At 39.2% G+C, this 17,103-nt stretch overlaps 2 protein-coding genes across 3 annotated transcripts in view; one reads left to right on the plus strand and one right to left on the minus strand.

The window, feature by feature from the left end:
* CDC73 (cell division cycle 73) overlaps positions 1 to 17,103 on the minus strand; it is a 100,438-nt gene that overhangs the window by 34,657 nt on the left and 48,678 nt on the right. The window lies entirely within an intron of this gene.
* B3GALT2 (beta-1,3-galactosyltransferase 2) lies at positions 5,375 to 13,775 on the plus strand. Of its 2 annotated transcripts, XM_013104687.5 has the most exons (3): positions 5,375 to 5,982; positions 6,500 to 6,665; positions 10,836 to 13,775. In XM_013104687.5, exon 3 carries the CDS (start codon positions 10,965 to 10,967, stop codon positions 12,231 to 12,233), a length of 1,269 nt encoding a protein of 422 aa, XP_012960141.1. In that variant the 5' UTR covers positions 5,375 to 5,982; positions 6,500 to 6,665; positions 10,836 to 10,964; the 3' UTR covers positions 12,234 to 13,775. The 2 variants fall into 2 exon arrangements, with proteins under 2 accessions (XP_012960141.1, XP_005010426.1); XM_005010369.6 differs by lacking the exon at positions 6,500 to 6,665 and having other exon boundaries at positions 5,377 to 5,982.

Below are 17,103 nucleotides of genomic sequence, written 5' to 3' on the forward strand. Positions count from 1 at the left end.
CAATACAAACCTGTGTACAGTATGCATTAATGATTTTCAATACTATGCCTTGAGACGGACAAGATGCAAGAGAGCTGCCTCTACTTTCTTATTCCATTAGATAACCCCAAATTACATGAAATATGACTGAAATATAGTTGAGGATAGTAGCAAAGTAAAAATTCTCTAGTTCTGAACCACTATTCTCTGACAATTAACAGAACACAAGCCAAGCTCTAATGACTTCCTCTTGGTCATGTATTAAAGTATTAGCCAAATCCCAGTAATTCTGATTATACATCAGTATTTTACATGAAAAAACCTTCAGGCTCACAAAATTAAACTAGACTCTTACACAAATTACAGAAGGAATTACGAACATAGTTACCAGACAAAAAGAATGTTTTCCACGGTATAGTCTCCATTTCCTCGGAAGTAACTAAAGGAATGCTGTCATTGAAACGTAAAGTGAATTTCAGAAGCAGAAAGATGAAGTCTGTGGGACAGATCAGCAACTACAGACATGGGAAGTCATTTCGTACAGTAGCTTGATTTCTTTGCTCACTAGAAACATATAAAAATGAATACTCCCAAATAAATTTCCCCCCAAGAACACGTTACTTTGAAATAACAGTCAATCACTTTAATTAATTTAAGTACAATACATGATAAAACATATTAAACATATTAAGGTGATTTATTCATTAATATACACTGACTGGAAACCACTAAGTTGAGGGTATCATTAACATGGAACAACTTTGGGGAAAAAACAGACACTAATCTGACTGGCCAAGCCAAAGTAAACCTATCAAAGCAGTTGGTATGCAGGGTACTGGGAGTAATTCTAGTTTCCCCAACGTGTCCAAGAGCATAGTAGCTAACTGCTCTTAAAAAGGGACTTATTTTCCAAGTTAAGATTCAAGTTTTACATTGAATATGAACTATTTAATACTATTTAAATTTATTACTGGGATAACACCATTCAGATCACTGGAGAACAGATTTCTCCCACAGATTTTGTTGCTTTTCCCAGTCTAAGCATCTGTGCTAGAAGAAAAGGCTTCAGGCATTTAAGACACTTACTAAACCTTTGTGGTTTTTACTGTAAACCCTGTATATCCCACAAAATCAGTTGTAAATGTGGGTACCTACAGAATGGAGCTGTAGAAATTAATGTACTCAAGCTACTGAGGAAATGTAACACGTTGAAAGAGTCAATACAAGTCTCTGTCTCCAGATCGGTGAAATTCTGACAGGTCTGAAAGTTCAGCTGCTCAATTCCACATTATTTAACATGAAGTGAAGAGCTGTTATCGCCAATGGCAACTTAACACACAAAACCAGGAGTTTTTGAGGCTGATGAAATGCCCCCATATTCAATAAGTACATTGAGTATGTATCTTCCAACCGTATAGATGGCCAAACAAATAAGCAAGGAGATAACATCAGAGCTGCAGTTCTCTCAATCTCAGAGAATGGACACAGCTCGTCCAGCAGCTCCAGCAGGAGCTCTGCGTCCAGGCAGTGAACCTGAGGGGCCAGGACTCTTCAAATCCCTGGGATGCTTCAAAGGCCAGAAGACAACCTAAAGGAGAAAAGGGTTTTCTGCACTTTTTTGGGGAACAGATTGGGCAGAAAGAAGGGGTAGGGCAGGTGGTAAGAGGCAGGCTGTCAAAGCTAGAACAATGCATTTTTCTCCTTAGGCCTAAGAGGTGGTGACCTGTTAACTTCACCAGGATGCCACATTCCTGTCTTGAAAGAAGTTTGATATAAAGTACCAGGTCTTCAGCAAAGTCTCAGTTCCTACAACATTTTCGCTTTTCATTTCAAATTCTCATGCTGGGAAAGTGTGGGGGGATGCTAGGGGCAAGTTGATCTTATAGTGCAGGCAGCTGGAATGAAAAAGGTCATAAGGTAAGGGGAAAACGTAAGTTTATTTTCCACAGTTCTTTAAACTGCCTCTGAACGTTTGGTACTTCTGCTCATTGGCCTTCTCTCCCGCTGTGCTGAATCAAAGCTTCATAAAGTCCACGCTCTTTTCAGAATGCAAAAGGAACACTTGTGACAGGCAGAAAACACTACCACTGGCACTGGCATGTCACTTCATCAGGGGAGAGGCTGCACATCCAAAAATGCTGCACAATATAAATGAAATTATGTTGTCCATCCCCGGGAAAGAAAATCCTCATTTAGCACTTAAGATCAGCAATAATTGGATGCAAAGCCTGGGGGAAAGACAAGAAAAATCAGAACACTGGAAGGAGAGAAAATGTGATAGAGACAAAACAACACATTATTGAGGAAAGAAATGTTTCTGGACAGTAGTCCAATACACAACATTTGCATATAATGCAAAAACAGAACAGGAAAGTGGACTGAAAGCAGCTGCATTTTGGCTGATCCGTTGCATTTTAGAAGCACTCCTGACCTGTGCTCTTCACAAGGAACTGTATGAACTCCCAGGACTGAATTCTTCTTGGAGAGCTAGAATATCTATTCGCTTAATAAAAAACATTAAGAGCTTCAGAATTATGAAAAATACCCTTGAAATTTTTCATTGGGCCAATGGAATAAGCCCTCCAGACTTTAAGAGATCATCTGGTCTTTTCTCTCTCTAACAACTTCGCTAAATTCAGGGATGTGCTTAAATCCTTTATTGAGTGATAGAACAATTATAAACTGCTCATTAGGGAACATAAAAATACACACATTTCACAGTTACTGGAAACCTTTTCTCGTGTTCTGTCATCTCAGATTGATCTCTATTGCTGTATTTGTGTGTTAAATGCAAAACATTCAAAGATTAGTGGAATCGCTAAATTTATGGCTAAGCCATCATTTCAACCGAGTGCAAAATCTCAACCATTTATAAAAATGCAGCAAGTGTAAGACGGGTTTCACAATTAAATAAGAAATACTGAAATTTTGCTAAGGAAAATAAGGCAGGCGATACTGACACTTGTGGTCATTTCTAGATTGCTATTTTTCATTCAGTTCCAAATATCCTCGTGATAGTTCAGGAACACACTGGGATCACAAAATAGCCACTCGCATTACAAGTATTCTATAACCCTGTCCTCTCTAATCTAAATGCCATACTGGAAATGTATTCTTTTTGAAGCAGAGACAAATGGGCACTGGCCATACACATAACAACCCTTAACAAAGTTTGAACTAAGCATTCTAATATCATGTATGAACACATTTGAAAAGAAAAATAGAAGTTTTAAAGTGAAGATAACTACTTCTGGAAGTCTTGCCATTAATCATTTTGAATTGTCACTTGAAAGGCTTTAAATACATTACAACTGAAATAATACTGCAATTCACTCTGATAAAAATGGAATAATCTTTGCAGAGTATTCATGGAGTGCTCAAAAAGCATGGCCCATATGGGAACATTGGGTTTACATGTCAGCTGTGATGTATGTATTTAGTTTAGCTTCCAGGGGACTCGTGGCCACCAGGCAGAAAATTATCTTTCTTCCTAAGCAGTACACCTGACTATTGCAACCACTGTACATTCATTTGAGAAACTTCTGTTACTGTTGTCAAGAGAGAACTTGATTTAAATGGCTCACCCTTAGGGTCTAATTTATCTTCGAAGTACTTTGACAAGGTTTGACTGATACCCTACAAAAAAATTACACAAAGGAAAATTTTAAAGTTTTTGGAAGAAAACATTCCAGGGCTACACACCTTTGTTTTGCACAGATACATGCTGCCTGGTTCACAGTTGTCTTGTGCCTAAGTTATTCTAAGCATCTTATCTGACCCCTTGCATCTGTTTCTAATTTTGCAGAACTTGCTGCACAGTCACCCTTGCACTGGCCACGGTATCTCTCTAGCGTTCCTTACGTACACATGGCACATCCTCACATCGGTACAACTCCTTCCCAGCTTTCAGAGATGGAAGCATCTCAAAGGCTAAGACTGCAGCTTCTAATTTAAGATGTAACCATAGTAACATTACGGAACATACTACTCCTTGGATCAAGAACAAGCAGTCCACTGACCCTTCATGGTGAGATTTAGCCAAAATAAAGCTTATTCCAACCTACAACCACAACAAGGTTACTTAAATCTTCAGGTCATACTTCCAGAGCGAAGCAAGCTCCACCCTCCTGAAATATCCAGGAACCTGCAGTATCATACAAAAGTGCTAAAGAAGGCAGTTAGATAAAAATAACTTTTTTTTTTCCTGAAACTTTGACTCCCTAAAGGTACAGTCACGTGCACAAATGCAAAGTAGCGGGGGAGGGTGGGGGCTTTTCCTTAGTTTTCCACAAGATGAGTGAAGATCTGCTAAAGGCAAAGTTAGAGAAATTTAGTATGCATAGATGATTTATCAATCTGATCGTGTTTCTAGGAAGTTAGCAGAATATGCATCTAGGGTAGTAAAACACAGTGACTGCCTGGGGAAGCCTTATTTGCCAGTGAAGGCAGCACCTCCCCAATCCATATGACAGACCAATTATGCTTGCTTATCCTTTAGCCAAAAAAAAAAAAGTCCAAGTCACTGAAATCTTCAGCTTTAAAAAAAAAAAAAAAAAAAAAACAGAATGGACAAATGCACTGACCAGTGAATGTTTTGGTAAGTATGCTGCTAGTATTCTATTTTCAGAATTCCCTACTGAGAAATTTTATTTGTAGCATATAGTAAATATAATAAGGTGCTTCAACATAGCATGGCCAGTCACTGAAAGAAGAGAAATGAAAGGCACACAAGTTTCACTGGGACCAGAAAGACAAATTCTGTAATATAGGTATGTCTGTAACCAAGTCATTTTACATCCATCAATAATTGAAATCAAGTGCCCCCAGTCCTGCAATAGCAGACTTCGACCTTTACCAAGGAAGAAAGCCATTAACAGCAAAAAGGCAGCTTAACAGCACGTGTTTATACATTAGTGCCATCCAGCTTAATTGACTAACCTAAGATTACAAAAAGCTTTCAAAGGGGAAGCATGTGAAGCATGTGTAAAGGAAGCACGAGCAAAGAAACACCTCCTCTTGTCATCACGTAGGCACAAAAAATTTGTACTAGGAGCACCAAATGGGTTAAATGAAGCTTTGTGTTTAAGTACTTATAATTCCTTTGCAGTGCAGAACAGCTTTTGGAAAACGGAAATAGAATGTCTCGCATTAAAAATCCCCCAGAGAATCATAAGTTACAGTGTCAAGGAAAAGTGAAAACAATTTGAAAAAACCTTCAATCATCCATTTAATAATCATACAATTTTTATACTCTTCACCTATCATTGTGCTCGTACTGAATATGTATCATTTATCACACAGGAGCAAGAGCCTGTAAAGGTTTCTGGCTGCCTTTGGATTTAGTCAAAATGAATGCAAACAATCACGTGGGATTCAGCCAAGCAATGACGTTAAATTCTGCTCTGTCAGAAGACAGCATCTGTCAAAGCCCACATTTAAACTGCTGCCTGCCTGTGCAGCAGCTGAAGAACTACGGAATGGATTTCAGAGACCACAATCCTCGCCTCAAACAGCTCGAACCCATTTCTACTACTGCCTAGCAACAATGAAGGAGGGAAGAGAGGCAAATCCTATTACCGAAGGCAAGTGAGCCACTACGTGCTAGCACTCACAGCTAACGTTACCATTAGAAATATGGATACTGAGGAGAAGGGAACACAGCACTGCATTGTCCGGCAAGGGAAACACCAGATGTAAAAGCTCCAAGACATCGGCTGCGAACGCCAGACGAGCCCGATCGGAACAGGAACGGGAACTACTGTCCTTTTGTTCGAACAATGAACAAAAAGCCCCAAGACAAGGACAACACTTATGAGCAGGGAAGGTAACGCGGCAACGGGCAGACAGATGGACAGATTGGATACCGTGAAAAGCGATCGCAGGAAGCAGACTGCTGGGGGATGTGCGCATGTTCGATAGCATCTTTTTTGCTGAAGTGATGGCGTGCCAAAACTATTTTCTGGGGGTATAATCCTCGCACCATAAATGGCCTGACCAAGGAAGGTATGTCAAATCCTTGTGTGTGATATTCATTCAATTGTCTGTTACCTTTTCAGCCATTGCAGATAATGATCATTCCTAATTTGCAGAGCCCGGGAGAGATAACGAACAGTGTCTCTAAACAGGGGAAAAATTCCAGCAGGTTTTCCTTTTACCACCCCGAACAATGTCACTATCTCAGACTCGTTTAATACACTGCTTACAGCCTGCACAAGGTTGGTGTGGGCACAGGAGGGATTAAAGGGATAATGTAGCTACTGTAATGATTGCATTTAACTGAGAAATTAAAAACTCAAAAGCCTCCAATCTAGAAAAAACAGTTAGAAATCCTCGGAAACTAGGTCAGAATTAATCCTTATCTGAAGTAATCTTAAAGCACTGGTAAAATGGCCATGATGTGACATACACTGAGAGCACTGAACCATCAAAACAGACCGTGCAGTCAAATTACATTATCTAAAAAGTGCCTTCAGACCTTTTTCACACTTGCTTTCCTCTTTTTTTTGCCCCTGAAACACAGCAAAATGTCATCAGACTAATATCGGCCAAGCATAAATTGGGAGCGTGCAAAAGACCGGACATGATTTAAACCATCAGCAGCACGATCAGGCACCACATTTTACAAGTAACATCAGGCTCCACTGAGATCCCAAAAGGAAACCTTCAAACGCTACACATTCAAAATGGTGAGCACATAAATTACTTCATGCCATCATTGCTTAATAGGAAAACACTGCCTGTTTAACTTGGGTTGTAAAATGGCACTCAAACTAATTGTCATTCATTTCTGCTTGTTGTTTAAATTTAAATACTTCATCAAATTTGGCAAGCAAGCAAGAAGACAGGTTACTATTTACAATAGAAATTTAAGACCCAAATCTATAGTGATTTAGGCACCACAAAATGAAAGTGCTTATCTGCAGGATCTGCCAGTGAGCTGCCATAAATCCCCACATCGGCAACATAAATGTGCTTTCTTTATCCAAGGCAATGCTAACATGCAGAGAAGCAACCGTGACTGGAAAGAGCTCCCATTCCTAGGGATGCATCTCACAGTCACCCATTTCAGATCACTTTTAAAGCCACTTCCCAGGACTTTTAAAACAAACCCCAAATTCTGCCCTCAGGCAGTACTTCTGCAGAAGCACGCCTAGCTGGCGGTGCCCCTCTCCTATCTGACATTTTAAAGCCTGAGCATCAGACCTCACCTTGAGCACTGCCTGTGCTGTGCAAAACATTAATGCAGTTTGTAAGTGAACTCAGGCACGGTACGTGAGGCCTAATATGCAACTGCTGCTGTTTGTCAGAAGAGCGGCTCAGGCTGCCTTCTGAACCCTTCTAATTAAACAATCTGCCCACAGCTAATCAAAATATGAAAACCCAGGGCGTGTAAACAGGGAGATGAATCCTTCAGTCTGCAAAGCTGCAATTATAGAGCAGGGCTGAAAGTACAAGGAGCTGAAGCACTGTCAGAGCACAGACCACAAACCAAAATCGAGGAGGCATTCACAGTGCACACACCCGGCATCTGACAACAGAGCAGGGACCGCACAACCAAGTGCCCAAAAGGAAGAACTCTTCTAAGTCAGAGTTTCGAAATGCACTTACGTGCAGCAAGATACTTTCAGAAGACCAGGTGCCTGTACAGAGACCTTAGGTTATAGATGATTATTTGCTTTTACCTACTGCCCATGGTTGGTGCCTGTCCTTAAGCTTTCTGTGAAATGAAATTTTAATCAGGCAAATGCAGTAGTGCTTTAACCCTAATTAAACTGAGAGAAAATAATGGTTTTTCTCATGACACTGTTTGATGCTGTTTTTAATACATACTGACAGCTCTCTACTTTTATTAAACGCATCCCAGCACATATTTTTTCAGTGGAGCAATTGCTATTGCTGGATTTCAAATGCCCACTGTAATGTTTCACACCTGAATTACAACGAAACCAAAGCACAAAGTTGTTGTTTGTGGTGGTTTGTGTGTTTTTTTCCCTTCAGTCAATAGTTTTATGATGCTAAGAAACAGGTGTGGGTCCTTCCTTCATCCATACAAGGCCTTTTTAAAGGGCAAACAGGGACTGAAGGTTTTCTAGGAAATTCCCACCTTGAAAAAAAATCAAGGAAACATGTTAAGGGAGAAAGAACCTCTCTGAAAATAAGCTTTTAATGGTAGATGATATGAAAATCATAAGAAATCTAATATGCACAATGTGAAGATGCAGACAAAAATAGGAGGGGGGTGTTCACCCACTCTAACCCCATTTCTCTGTGCATCATGGAAAGGCAGCAATTTTAAGTTCACACAAGTAACATATAACCACATTCTCCCTTTTACTTATTCTCGTGTGAAAGTAGGAGCACTAAAAAAGCCTACCACCTTAACTAAAAATTAAATACAGATTAGTAATGTGATACAGATTTGCTTAAGTATTTGCATCTAACGACTGAAGTTTTAGAAGTGGAATAATTCAGTGTGGCAAAGTTAATCCAAATTACAGCTGCTACTCTGCATTCAGCTCTTCATGCAATTCTTGTTTTGACTTCTTCCTAAACAGCATGCACATGAAATGGAATGATAATTCATCAAGCATTCCCACAGTTGCCCTCCAAGCTGGTATCGAACAATTATTTTCCCTGAGCTCTAGGATACCCTTTGAAGTGACATTTGTGTTTGCTCATACAGAGATATCCATCCCAAAAGGCTTCATTTTCATTTAAAACTCACTGCACACCACAGTGAAACTAAAAACTATGTTTTTTAAAATTATGTTTGGAGAGCAGGCTTTCATTCTCTAAGCATGCAAAAGAAGGTGTAAATGCACAGGTAAGCATATATCTTCCATGTCAGGGGCTTAGTTCCTTTTTACCCTAAGGTTTAATTTCTGAGCTAAGCAGCATTAAGAAGAACAGCATGAAATTTCAGGTTGATTCTCAAGCAGCATATTTTTGAGACAGGTTTAACATCTGTGGAGTGGAAAATAATTTTTAGATAGTTCAGTTTCTGCTACATAGCATCAGTCCCAAGCAGTTAAAAAATAATAATAAAAGAGAAATGCTTTCAGTGAGCTTGAAAACAAAACTCATGAACATGATGCAACAACAACAGGGAAGAGCTTAACATATCACCAGGCAAATATTTTGCCATTTCAGAAAGAAGTAAGGGGCAGTTTTGTCTTTTTAGATACATTTATCATTACAAACCACAGCTAAAATCCCCGCTTACTTGCTCCTCCTGGTGGAGGTTAATAAGACAGACAAACCACAGTTTCAACTCAGTGCAATACTTCGCCTTGCTTCCAAATATTGTGAGTGATGTCTTCTGCATATACATTACTCTGTTTATATATCAACTGACACAGTAATTAAAATAAAGCTTAGTTATATGTCTCTCCTTATCCTTTTTGAAATCTCATCTTTTCCCCTTACATTAACTAGGCAGGCTGAACGTTACAGTCACACATAATAATATATTATTCAACTGCCATCTCTTCTTAAATTACTTCCTTACAGCGTAAAATCCTGTAATTTCCCCATATAACATGTCACTTAGCTTTTAAATGCAGAAATTAATCCAAATATTGGTTTTAGAAGATAGCAAAGTAATTAATAAATTACACATTTATATTAAAAATAGCGTTTTCTGTGGGACCCTTATTCAACTGTCATCCTTTTTCCTATACAAAACCCTAGGGCCCAGAAATAAATTAGAGCAAATTGAAAATCGCAAACGAATTGCTACTGTGCAGCGAAAGGTTCATTTACAAGATGATGTGATCAGCTTTTAATATGCAGCATCATGAAGCTGCCATATTGACTCTGCTCTTGAATATGAAAAAAATTTAGGAGAAAATGAAGCACAGACTACTTTGGCACTTTTTCCTACAGTTACAGCTGCTATTAGCAATACTTCACATTTCTGCATGATAACTGAAGTACAGCAGTTACATTTAGATCCACAGAGGGAAAAGAGTCACGTTCATCAGATAGTTTGCCAGAAAGTAACTTAGAGCCGTGCAGTTTTACTTCTTGTTAATATGAGCATTTACTTAAGATCTCTGCCCACTAAAAATCAACAGCTTGACTGTAAATCAGCTGCACACAAGCCTGGTACACCAGCCAGGAGTTGAAGCTTTTCCTTCCTTGTGGAGCAGAAGGTTAAAGGTGCTTGAAAGGTGACCAAAGCCGTTATCATGTGTTACCATCTAAGGGCTGTGCAGTGAGGTTACTGGACCCTGAAAATTAATTTTGACAGGTGCACCTTCTCATTGACTTTCTGAGCACAGTCGGGGCCGGTGGAAACACGCCAAGCAGTGTACTGTGACTAACACAGCTCTGCCATAATCAGCCCTGCACCGTCTGTCCCACCACCACTACATGACCATTTTACAAAAAGGGTTTTTAAACTGAACCGTACGAGCCTCTGCATGTCAAATCAATTTTAATTAATGCCAATAAACCTTCCATCTGGTATCAAGCCCTTTTCATTCAGTCCTCCTCAAGCACCATACAAGGATTTCAGTCAGTATACATGATGCTATTTAGGTCTACTTCACACTTCTTCAGCTAGCATGATCCACTTTTTCTAGTTTTTGTTTGTTTGCTTTGGGGTATTCTCAACTCTTACCATAAAAGAATTATAAGCAAGCAAATCAAATAACTTTGTTTTTTGATAAAAGTTGTCTTTCATCACGAATCTGACCTTGTTCATACTAACATGGGCTGTTTTTCCAAAACAAAAAAAAAAAAAAAAAAACAGGACTAAATTATAGGTTCATGTCTAGTTTCTCATTGTAGCTTTTTATATTATGAGCAGGTAAAATTAATAATTTATGTTCTGTTTGTTTAAACCTTTGCAGAGTGAGCCATTTGCAGAGAATCACTCAACATAAGCAAAAGAAAATGAATACCAAAGAATAGCAGTGGATCCAGAAAAGAAGGGAAAAGCATTTTGCTTGGCCATTGTCTCATCATTGGATTCTTACAACATGCTTCAGTGGAGAAGACGACACTGCTGCTTTGCAAAGATGACCTGGAATACCAAAAGGTCTCTATTTCGCACCCATCTCATTGGCCTGGTCTCTCTTGTATTTCTTTTTGCTGTGTTTCTGTTTTTTAATCATCACGACTGGCTGCCGGGCAGGGCTGCTTTCAGAGAGAATCCCATGGCTTACACTATACGAGGATTTAGGTCTACTAAGAGCGAGATGAACCACAGCTCTCTACGGAACGTGTGGAAGGACGCCGTACCTCAGACTCTCAGGCCTCAAACAGTCACCAACTCCAACAACACCGAGCTGTCACCCCAAGGAGTCACCGGTTTGGAAAACACGCTCAGTGCCAATGGAAGTATTTACAATGAGAAAGGCGCTGGGCATCCAGCTTCCTATCATTTCAAATACATCATCAACGAGCCTGACAAATGCCAGGAGAAGACCCCTTTTCTCATTTTGCTCATTGCTGCAGAGCCAGGCCAAGTGGAAGCCAGACAGGCGATTCGACAAACCTGGGGTAACGAAAGCCTGACGCCTGGCATCCAAATTGTTCGCATCTTTTTGCTGGGGCTAAGCATCAAGATAAACGGATACCTCCAGCGCACCATACTAGAGGAAAGTAAACAATACCATGACATCATTCAACAAGAATATTTAGACACCTATTATAATTTAACCATTAAAACTCTGATGGGAATGAACTGGGTTGCATCTTATTGTCCAAGTGTTCCGTATGTTATGAAAACTGACAGTGATATGTTTGTCAATACTGAGTATTTAATACACAAGCTTCTGAAACCAGAACTTCCTCCAAGGCACAAATATTTTACAGGTTATTTAATGAGAGGTTACGCACCTAACAGGAACAAGGACAGCAAGTGGTACATGCCACCTGATTTGTATCCAAGCGAACGTTATCCTGTATTCTGCTCTGGAACTGGTTATGTTTTTTCTGGAGATTTAGCAGAAAAAATCTTCAAAGTCTCCCTAGGCATCAGACGTTTACATTTAGAGGATGTATACGTGGGGATCTGCCTTGCCAAGCTGCGAATTGACCCCATGCCTCCACCCAACGAGTTTGTCTTCAATCACTGGCGAGTTTCTTACTCCAGCTGTAAATATAGCCACCTAATTACCTCCCATCAGTTCCAACCTAGTGAACTGATCAAATACTGGAACCACTTACAACAGAATAAGCACAATGCCTGTGCCAATGCAGCGAAAGAAAAAGCAGGCAGGTATCGCCACCGTAAACTGCACTAGAAGGACAGCACTCCCTCTAGCAAATGTATCCCACGTGCAATTTGTAAATACCGCTGAACGCATGTACAGTGAAAAATGGATGAGCTTCACGGGACAGCCTTTAGTTGATCCCCATCTCACATAGTGGAGTCTGAAAATTATTTTTTTAATTTAAAATAAAAAGTATAGTTCTTGATAACACTGATATTATGAAACCATAACCAAAAGGTTTTCCCAGCAAATTTGAAGAAAAAAGATAAGATAAGGATTTTTGTGTTAATGTGCAATAATAAGCATGCACACTTTGGTGGTCCAATTGCTGACTTCTGTGCCAATAAAATGTAATTGAGCATATTTTCCACACAAATTTTATTTAAAAATGTATTCATACCTCTAGTCCTTTACAGTGTAATGATTTGTTGTTATCTCGAATTGGTATAAGTAAAATGAAAAATGAGAAACAAAGGAAATGCACAAAGGGCAGATCAGTTTTACTTTCAAATACCACATGAAAATTATTATACACTTCTTTAACATACAACATATTTAGCAGTGTCGCAGTTACAATTAGGACACTACCAAAAGAACACTAAAACAATGCAAAAGGACTCTGTTAAAGTACATCCAGTTCTGGCATGGTTGCTTTTTGGGAGGGATTAGGAAAAAGAAGGATAAATGAAAACAAAGTTCAGACTACCACTTTGTACATTGCCCTCTGAAATGTTACTGGTGTTCTTGATTCAACTCCAGTTTCAACTACATCCCCCTGAAAGAGGTGACAAAGTTGCTTAATTCTGTAGAAGTCATAGGGCAAGCTCCTAAATTCTGGTGCCAAGTAACACTCATTTTGGCATCTTCGTGCAAATTCACTCAATCTGCTATTAATTTCTTTACATAACTTCACAATAGCTCAAAGGCTGATCAGATATGCAAAATGGAGCTTCAAATCTCACTACAGTCTCAAAGACGTTCTATTTTGTAAAAGAGGAAGAAAACCTACCAAAATTTTTGATTTTCCTCTTTACTGCCTTTTAGACACACACACTAAAAAAAAAAAAAAGTCAAGTGAGAATCAGTTTGCTAGAGGAAATTAAGCCAAACACTTCACTTTATAGATGGGGAGGACTAAGTCATAAGATTGACGTGTCCAGATAGCAATACGGGAGAGAACAAAATGGAAGCAATTTTAAAAATTAAAGCTACACCTGCCACTGAAAACAAGATTGAAGAAGTAGCTTAAATCTATTTACAGGTTTCCAAGTTTTCTAACAAACAGAACTTTTAAAGTTCATTTTCCAACAAAGTTACAGAAGCATTGCATCAGAATCAGGTTATTGCTATTTATCACAGTGCCAGGGTAAGCAATACCCGCATTTGATTAAGCAGTAAATGATGGAACTGTGATTAGTTTTCTGTTTGACCAGTACTTTTTAATTGGGTAAAATACAAATATTTGATGTACTTTTATTATTTAATAAAAGTGATTATATTTATGGTCCTTCAGCCTTCACTTTTTATGGTAAAGCTGCTCAGGAAGAAATAAATTGCTAGCTTCAGCATTAACTGACGTTTCCAGTTTTCCCTAATTCTTAAAGTGTAGTTTTCATAGCATGCACAATACAGAGAACACAGCAGGTTTTTTTTTCTTTGTAATGAAAAGATGAATCATCTTACGGAGCACTCTCAGCAGCCCTAAGGCTGTCTATATCCAGGAACTTAGGCACATAAGCAGACTGTATCGCACTGGTCTAGTCCTCTAAGGAATTCAAAGGAGATCTTATTAAAGATGGGTAAGGGAATTTGCTCTTCACTATTTTTTGGGTGGTCCTCCAATAAACTGTCATACCTTTAACCACAGAAATGGACATTTCTGAGGAAAGCAAGTGTGTGAAAATAGTAAAATTTATGCAGAACAGAACAACGTTCTCCAACTCAATTGAAATTGTATTGACTTAGTTGTGGTGATGATTACTGGCATTCATGTAACACAGTAAGTAGTACAAGCTGCATTTGAAATGTTTGGGAACACTCTTTAACATTACCACCTATTTGTAGTTCTCTTCTGACTCCTTCCTTCCTGGTGAGGACTTGAGCACCAGTCCCTGCCTTCAGTACTTTCAAGCTATTTACTCTACTTGGATCTTCCCAACTTTGGCTAGTTCGAAATGTTGTTACTAGCTTCTGGGTCTAATCCAGGAGGTTAATAACTGAACATTAAATAGTTTGGCACTTTCATTATAAAGTTTGGCAGCCAAACAACCTCTTGGGTACTTCACTTCGGAGTTCATGCAAGATGCCAATCTGCCTGAGTTTGGCAGAATTAGTTAGAATACCTACAAGTTCAGCACATTGAACTTCTTCCTAGTTAAAATAGTAGTGAGGAGTACAAGATGTTAAATAAAAACCCATTCATAAGGCCCTTTTAAGGGCTCAACCCACTTCTTAAAAATTGTATTAATATTTGGGTATGATTTGAAACTACTCTATCAACACATTTGAATCACTATCAAGACAGCCAAAGGCTACTTAAATCTTTTTTATCCAAGTGTTTTCTTTCAGTTTGTTATGAAGCTTGCAGAAGCAGGAGTGAGAGGTTGTATGGCAAAACATGCAACTACAGAATTAAAGATCTACCTTCCATTCTCCAAATGCTGTTGCCACATTATAGTTTGTGTTGAAGCTACTTGCTTACTCTGGAAGAGCATAACAACAGTTCATGTCAAAACAGTGCAATCATTTCCATCATTAAAACCTCTGGCAAGTTCTGGCACTTCCTACCCGACAGAAAGCAAGACAAGAAATGCACTGTCAGTTGCAACAGGATAAAAGTTTGTGTTTGGGTCTAATATTTCTGCAATGAAGTGAAAAAAAAAAATAAAAAAAAATCAGTAACACTAGTTTACTCAAAAAGGTATAGAAGTTTGTGCAATCTTCTCTTTAAATGTGTTTTGTGGTCGTCCCCCCCTTCCCCCCCTTTGCATGTCTGCTTCAGATCAAATGCAAAAACATGACTTATTACAGGAAAACGTGCCTTGTCATCAGCACCATCATTGTGGCAAAGAAACATATTAGACAAAGTAAGCAGGGGAACAAAAACTGAAATCCAGTAATTTTTCCTTATTTGACTTTAAACTGAGTGAAGATTTATACTAGACAACCAAAATAAAGCCTCACACTACTATTTACCAACAGAACTGCTCCTCTCACATCTCCAGTTGTACCAGTGATCCCAGTTATTTGGGGATCCTGTATCAATAGGTTTGAGCATGTGAAGTGAACAACTACAGCTGTTGGAGTACAAAGGCTGCTCCTATCCCCAGCCATTGACAGATTTTTTCATGGATGAAGTTCATGTTCTGTTCTAGTCTGAAAGAAATACTAGTAAAAGGTACTTACAAGCCTCAGTGGTTGCTTTGAGGGGGGAAAAGTGTCTGATAAGATCTTTATCTAAAGGTTGTAAGTTATTTCTGTCCTACAAATTAAAAATTATACGATTGCAGTGATCTCAAAGAAATAAGGCAGACTAGGTTTCAGGTTAAAAATGTCTCAAAATCAATGCCAGATCAGGCATGGCATGAGCATGAGCATAGAACCTAGACACCATTACTCTAGACAGCTCCCCATCCCTCCTGATTTCCCAATACATTAACACAATCCGCAGTCATACTTCAATCTAAAATATCTACATCATCCCACATTGCAAGAACATCTTATCTCTTGAATGAACGCTCATTGCAATTTTTGACAACTTCCCAGGAAGAGATGGAAGAGAGAGAAGAACACAGAAATTACTACTACTTCTGTTCATGCCATTAGCAAGAACAGGCTTGTAACTATTTTGCTAAAAACAATTTCCATGGTGTTTTTTTTTTGTTTTGTTTTCCCATTTTTACAACTCATTTCTCAATCCTTACTTTATGCTGTCAAAGAATACAAGGAACTACTGGACAAGCTCTTTACATTACAACAGCTGCACCTATAAAATTTTAAATGCATCTCCCCTTTTCATTTCTTAGTTTGCTCTTTCAAAGCAGCGTGTGATTCGGGTGGCACAGTCTCACCAATCCTGACCCCACTAATTCCAGGCTGGGGATCATACCCATCACATACAGCATTTGCTGTATCCCTACAGCTTCCATCTCCAGCCTGTCCACCCAGCCTCCTACGTCCAGCTCTGCTCTGCAAGACTTGGCCACTACTCAAGGGGAGCACAGGGAGAGGAGGGAAGCAGGGAAGCTGCACTGCGAGCTATGCAATGCTGCACCGTGCAAATGTAGGTCAGAAAGGAGAGAACAGTGCCTTTGCTTTGTACCCAAGGCAAGAATTAATTCAAAGGCTTTCTGGGGCAGGAGGCTGGGGGACAGCCGTAGAGAACAAACTTGCAGCAGGTCAGTTAAAGCTCTTGAATATCAGAAAACAGAGGAGTGAGACTAAAAACACAGCACCTGATCAACACCACACAGATTAAAAAATACATACACAAACACACCTCAAGGGCAGGCTCAATGATGAAGGGAAAGCACTAAAAGTGAGGCCAAATTAGAAAGCAGCATCTGAATTTCTAGTGAGAAGTGTTTGTACTTTCCCCCTTATAGAGGAAATAAAACTTTAAGGTGAACCTATTCCTGTAACCAGATTTCTGGTTTGTGATTGCAGTGAATGCCCTTTATTAAAGCCTGCACCGAAGTAATTACAAGCAGTGACATAACGGCATGAATAGCAGCAGGTCAGTAACTCCAGAACAGCTATTTTACATATAGGAGCGCCAACCCAGTCAAAACAGCACAGAAAGCCAGATCAGTTTTATCTAGGGCTTACATTTCATTTTGAAAGGAAGCGTTCACTACATTCTTCATTTGTCCCTGGCTAACTCAAAGGAAAGTCAGCCTGG

The sequence above is a fragment of the Anas platyrhynchos genome, chromosome 8 (genome assembly GCF_047663525.1).
Source record: "Anas platyrhynchos isolate ZD024472 breed Pekin duck chromosome 8, IASCAAS_PekinDuck_T2T, whole genome shotgun sequence".
Taxonomy (NCBI): Eukaryota; Metazoa; Chordata; class Aves; order Anseriformes; family Anatidae; genus Anas; species Anas platyrhynchos.

Bases quoted from the DNA above. Each gene is read 5' to 3' on its own strand.
- B3GALT2 (XM_013104687.5), top strand. From the start codon at position 10,965: ATGCTTCAGTGGAGAAGACGACACTGCTGCTTTGCAAAGATGACCTGG.